The 6,010-nt window shown below is 39.9% G+C and overlaps 1 protein-coding gene across 1 annotated transcript; it reads right to left on the bottom strand.

The window, feature by feature from the left end:
• Positions 1 to 1,028: 1,028 nt before the first annotated feature.
• Positions 1,029 to 4,553, bottom strand: LOC142380575 (urokinase plasminogen activator surface receptor-like). The gene is made up of 6 exons (XM_075466488.1): positions 4,538 to 4,553; positions 3,883 to 3,993; positions 3,648 to 3,800; positions 3,052 to 3,198; positions 1,670 to 1,780; positions 1,029 to 1,587 (listed from the first exon to the last, which is right to left on the bottom strand). The coding sequence occupies exons 1-6, from the start codon at positions 4,551 to 4,553 to the stop codon at positions 1,373 to 1,375; spliced, it is 753 nt and encodes a 250-aa protein (XP_075322603.1). The 3' UTR covers positions 1,029 to 1,372.
• Between the last annotated feature and the right edge of the window lie 1,457 nt (positions 4,554 to 6,010).

The raw sequence follows: 6,010 nt of genomic DNA, 5'->3' as shown, positions 1-6,010 counted from the left end.
GCTGTCACGCCACGGAACTTATGTTTTAAGTTTTATGTTTTAGGTCACGTTTTGGTTTTTAGTCCATGTTTAGTTTTTAGTTTTGTCATGTTTTAGTTTCCCTTCACTCAGTTCATTCACTGTACCTGTTCATTCCCCACCAGCTGCACCCAGTCACTAATCTCCCAGCCCTCTATTTAGTTTCCTGTCTCCCCTGTCTGTTTGCCGGATCTTTGCCCTGTTTGTCTTACCAACTTGCCTTGCTTGCCTTACCTTCCATGATACCTGTGTCACCCATGTTCTTCGTCTCCTACCACAAGCTAAGTATTTATTTATCCTACGCCTTGCCAAGTCTTTTTTGTTTGTTTTTCACAGTCACGTTTTCTGAATCCAGTTTAGCCACGCCTTTTGTTTGTACTTTGTTTTTTGTTTGTGAAATAAATCCAGTCTCTTTTTTTGAAAGTCCGCATCCGTGTCCTATATCACCACCCCACCCTGACACTAGCGAGGTAAACGGGAAGAGACGCAATGCGCTTTATCACGTACGTAAGCACGCCAAACTTACTCAAATGTTCCCTTTATGCATACAGATGTAAATTAAACCAGGGAGTAAATAATGGTAATAATGAAATAAATGAATAAAAAATTAGATGAAATAAAAAACACTTAACATGAAAACCCCAACAATTCCTTTTGACACACCAAAATAAATTACATACAAGAATTACAACTAATTACTACAAATATAAGTTGAGGAAGGTAGAAGAGCTCAGTGCAACATAGGAGGTCCTCCGGCAGGCTGAACCTCTAGCAGCACAACTAAGGGGTGATTCAGTCACATGAGGAACACTTTATGGTGATACAGTATGCAGAAACCGTTTATGTAATTGAGGGGCTCTGTTTTGATTATTCAAGTAGCTGCCCTTTATTAATATAAATGCACACACTGATTAGTATGTGCTTTGACACTTACTTTGTGCTGTTCCATAAACGTTATAAGTCAATTAATGTAATCAATTATAAAATTAAAGAGAGACTCAGACAGGAAATAGAAATAAAAGGTCCAATTTGTTTATTCAAATTCTTATTAATGACAAGAACAAGTCTTTTGTGTTTCCAAAAATCTGGTTTATAAAGGCACTGAACAATGAAAATCTGCACCAGAATCTTTTTTAACCTTTTTACTTAGAAAAAAGCGTATTCATAATTAACAACAGCAAAGCGCATAAGAAATTGCATGAATCAAGATAAGGTAAATGACATTTGGTGCTTTGCTTACTCATCTTTTTCGCGTTCTCATTTCACATTATTGGAAAGAAGAACATGCATGCAGCTCTATAATTCTGCTAAAATGATCAGAAAAGGTGAGCAGTGATGCTGCTGTATTGAGCAACTAAGACAATAAGACCAGAGAGATGAGCGGCACCGCCATCAGCAGCAGACCAGCACTTGTACTGCCGGCGCTGTTGCATAAGTCGCCCTGGCAGCAGCTCAGTTCTGTTCCGCTGGCTGCTTTGGTCTTCAAGGCAAGCTGCTGTGTAGATGAAGCTAGGCACATCAGCTCGGAGGCACAGCCCTTTAAGGTCGTCTTAACACCATCGGCATTCACTGAAAGAATGAAAATAATGTTATCAAGCAAACTACAGTGTTTGATATTGGAATGACTTTGAGGAAGAAGCAGGTCTCTTACCTGTTACTGAGATGCAGCGGTCCTCATTCCCCTCACAGTTTAGAGTTTTAGTGCATGTTTCTCCTTCACAGGTGAAGCACTTTTTGCCATTTGGGGAAAATTTGCCAGGATCTGGTAAAACAAAAAATTAATCATTTGAGGAAGAAAATGGTAATGGGCTGTTTTCAAGTAAGTTCCTAGAAAATGATGTTTCTGTGCCAAACAATGCGGTTCCCTTTCCTTTTATTGTGGAAACTGAACAAGTTAAAACCTGGTCATTTCATTTTCAATAGATTAAGGCAACTGTTAAATTAGCAAATGTGCAAATTAGGCTTTCAATGCTTTCGGCATGTAAGATCTGATGTCGTAAAGTTGCTGAACCAAACCCACAAACTCAAGACTTCTGTAACGTTATGTCACGCCCACGGGACTCTGCCATGTTTTTAGTTTTATGTTTCACCATGTTTTAGGTTTCATGTCTTGGTTTTATGTCTTGGTTTTGAGTTCTTGTTTTTAGTTTTGCCATTGTTTTCCCCTCACTTCCCATGTTCAGTTCATTAACTTCACTCATGTCACCTGTTCATTCCCCACCAGCTGCACCCAGTCACCAATCACTCCCAGTTCCCTATTTAGTTTCCAGTCTCCCTGTCCTTTTGTCAGATCCTTACCTACTCACCTGTGATATCCCTCATGCCACGCCACGTTGTCTCACCAAGTTAAGTATTTATCCATGCCTTGTCAAGAGTTTTGTTTTTGTCAAGTATTTATTCCTCAGTTTAGGTTTCTTTGTTATCCGGCTCAGCCGCGCCTTTTGTTTTAACATTTGTTTTTGTGAATAAATCCCTGTTTGCTTTCAACCTCTGAGTCTGCATACGTGTCCTACCTCACCACCCCACCCTGACACTTTAACCTTAAATGACTGATTTCACACCTGAAGCATTTTAATGTGGTCAGCACTAACTTTCAGAGTGCAATTCTTTATTCATTGTCTAATGAGAGGATGGATGAAGGAACAAGCAAAATATATAAGGACGTTTTGGAGAATAAACTTGACATTACAAGGCGCACTGCTTCAGTATTTTTAGGTGTAATTAAATGACAATCATTTGCGTCTGTGATATGAGTGCCTCCGTCCAGGCAAATTAGTGAAGCTGTAATTCAGAATCAGGTTTAGCAGCAAGGACGTTTTCACTTTTAACACTGAATTCATTTTTTTTCTTGGTCCTGTGTCACTGCATTTCGCAAATATTCAAACTGTTTCTCTTTTTGGACTTTTTTCTTGGTTTGAAATATTTGCACTCACCAAGCATTTTGCATAAAGTGTTAATACATCAGACTGTAGTTAGAGCAACCCTCCGCAATGTGGGAAAAAAATAAATAAATACACGCAGGATGTAAATTACCTGGGGCAGATTGGGTGTTGCAGAGGTCCGAGTTGCAGCACTTGGTGGTAATCACGGTTTTAACCGTTCCAAAGTTGAGAGAATGCTCACCACACTCCTGAGGCAAAGCACAAGTTTTTGCTCCAACGTCAGTAATTATTGAACCACCTGTAGCCAAAGAAAAGCCACTGTAAACTGAGCAAGTTCCAAACAGGGGACCAACAACCACCATAAACTATACAGAAATATACCTGCATATGTCATCGTTCTGAGTGAGACACACTGATGATTCTGTGAGGGACATGTTGCTATTTTCGTGCAAGGTTCAGAGTACCCTGGTAGACACTCATAGCATGTCAGAGTTTCCCCTGGGAAAAAAAAGAAAAGAAGCATTAATTGTCAACAAAGCATGAACAAAACCGTATTACCACATTCATTTAGAAGGGAATTATTCAGAAACGATGCTACAAAAAGAAAAAAAATATATTGGTGCTATTCTGAGGATATCAAAGATCTTCTTAAAAAGCGAACTTATTGGTGCACAAAACGCAGGTTAGACAGACAAACAGACCAGAGAGATGAGCGGCACCGCCGTTCAGCAGCAGACCAGAACTTACTGCCGGCGCTGTTGCATAAGTCGCCCTGGCAGCAGCTCAGTTCTGTTCCGCTGGCTGCTTTGTTCTTCAAGGCAAGCTGCTGTGTAGATGAAGCTAGGCACATCAGCTCGGAGGCACAGCCCTTTAAGGTCGTCTTAACACCATCGGCATTCACTGAAAGAATGAAAATAATGTTATCAAGCAAACTACAGTGTTTGATATTGGAATGACTTTGAGGAAGAAGCAGGTCTCTTACCTGTTACTGAGATGCAGCGGTCCTCATTCCCCTCACAGTTTAGAGTTTTAGTGCATGTTTCTCCTTCACAGGTGAAGCACTTTTTGCCATTTGGGGAAAATTTGCCAGGATCTGGTAAAACAAAAAATTAATCATTTGAGGAAGAAAATGGTAATGGGCTGTTTTCAAGTAAGTTCCTAGAAAATGATGTTTCTGTGCCAAACAATGCGGTTCCCTTTCCTTTTATTGTGGAAACTGAACAAGTTAAAACCTGGTCATTTCATTTTCAATAGATTAAGGCAACTGTTAAATTAGCAAATGTGCAAATTAGGCTTTCAATGCTTTCGGCATGTAAGATCTGATGTCGTAAAGTTGCTGAACCAAACCCACAAACTCAAGACTTCTGTAACGTTATGTCACGCCCACGGGACTCTGCCATGTTTTTAGTTTTATGTTTCACCATGTTTTAGGTTTCATGTCTTGGTTTTATGTCTTGGTTTTGAGTTCTTGTTTTTAGTTTTGCCATTGTTTTCCCCTCACTTCCCATGTTCAGTTCATTAGCTTCACTCATGTCACCTGTTCATTCCCCACCAGCTGCACCCAGTCACCAATCACTCCCAGTTCCCTATTTAGTTTCCAGTCTCCCTGTCCTTTTGTCAGATCCTTACCTACTCACCTGTGATATCCCTCATGCCACGCCACGTTGTCTCACCAAGTTAAGTATTTATCCATGCCTTGTCAAGAGTTTTGTTTTTGTCAAGTTTTTATTCCTCAGTTTAGGTTTCTTTGTTATCCGGCTCAGCCGCGCCTTTTGTTTTAACATTTGTTTTTGTGAATAAATCCCTGTTTGCTTTCAACCTCTGAGTCTGCATACGTGTCCTACCTCACCACCCCACCCTGACACTTTAACCTTAAATGACTGATTTCACACCTGAAGCATTTTAATGTGGTCAGCACTAACTTTCAGAGTGCAATTCTTTATTCATTGTCTAATGAGAGGATGGATGAAGGAACAAGCAAAATATATAAGGACGTTTTGGAGAATAAACTTGACATTACAAGGCGCACTGCTTCAGTATTTTTAGGTGTAATTAAATGACAATCATTTGCGTCTGTGATATGAGTGCCTCCGTCCAGGCAAATTAGTGAAGCTGTAATTCAGAATCAGGTTTAGCAGCAAGGACGTTTCACTTTTAACACTGAATTCATTTTTTTTCTTGGTCCTGTGTCACTGCATTTCGCAAATATTCAAACTGTTTCTCTTTTTGGACTTTTTTCTTGGTTTGAAATATTTGCACTCACCAAGCATTTTGCATAAACTGTAAATACAACAGACTGTAGTTAGAGCAACCCTCTGCAATGTGGGAAAAAAATAAATAAATACACGCAGGATGTAAATTACCGGCTGGGGCAGATTGGGTGTTGCAGAGGTCCGAGTTGCAGCACTTGGTGGTAATCACGGTTTTAACCGTTCCAAAGTTGAGAGAATGCTCACCACACTCCTGAGGCAAAGCACAAGTTTTTGCTCCAACGTCAGTAATTATTGAACCACCTGTAGCCAAAGAAAAGCCACTGTAAACTGAGCAAGTTCCAAACAGGGGACCAACAACCACCATAAACTATACAGAAATATACCTGCATATGTCATCGTTCTGAGTGAGACACACCTCACATCATGCAGTGAGGGACATGTTGCTATTTCCGTGCAAGGTTCTGAAACACAATGATAGCATCTCAGAGTTTCCCCTGGGAAAGAAAAGAAGAAGCATTAATTGTCAAAGCATGAACAAAACCGTATTACCACATTCATTTAGAAGGGAATTAATCAGAACTATAAACGATGCTACAAAAAGAAAAGAAATGTTTTTGATATTTTTAAAAAGCTAACTTATTGGTGCACAAAACGCATATTAGAAAGAAGAGCGGTCAGAAATATTCAAAAGCATTTCAAAATGAAGGATATTGAACTAATTTGCAGTTGAGAAAAACTTGCCTTTTGGAAGAAGCCAAACTCCAAGGACCAGTGTAAAGAGAAGCATCGTGTTCAGCGGGCGCAAATGAGGTGCACTTCAGTCATCCAGGAGGTAAATATCTAAGTGGCTTGGCTTGAGTTTTCAACCACACCTACATCCTTCTGGCACAAATGACC

This window comes from Odontesthes bonariensis, chromosome 5 (genome assembly GCF_027942865.1).
Source record: "Odontesthes bonariensis isolate fOdoBon6 chromosome 5, fOdoBon6.hap1, whole genome shotgun sequence".
In the NCBI taxonomy this organism is placed as follows: domain Eukaryota; kingdom Metazoa; phylum Chordata; class Actinopteri; order Atheriniformes; family Atherinopsidae; genus Odontesthes; species Odontesthes bonariensis.
Note: the sequence above shows the minus strand (reverse complement) of the source record. Positions and strands in the feature narration are given on the sequence as shown.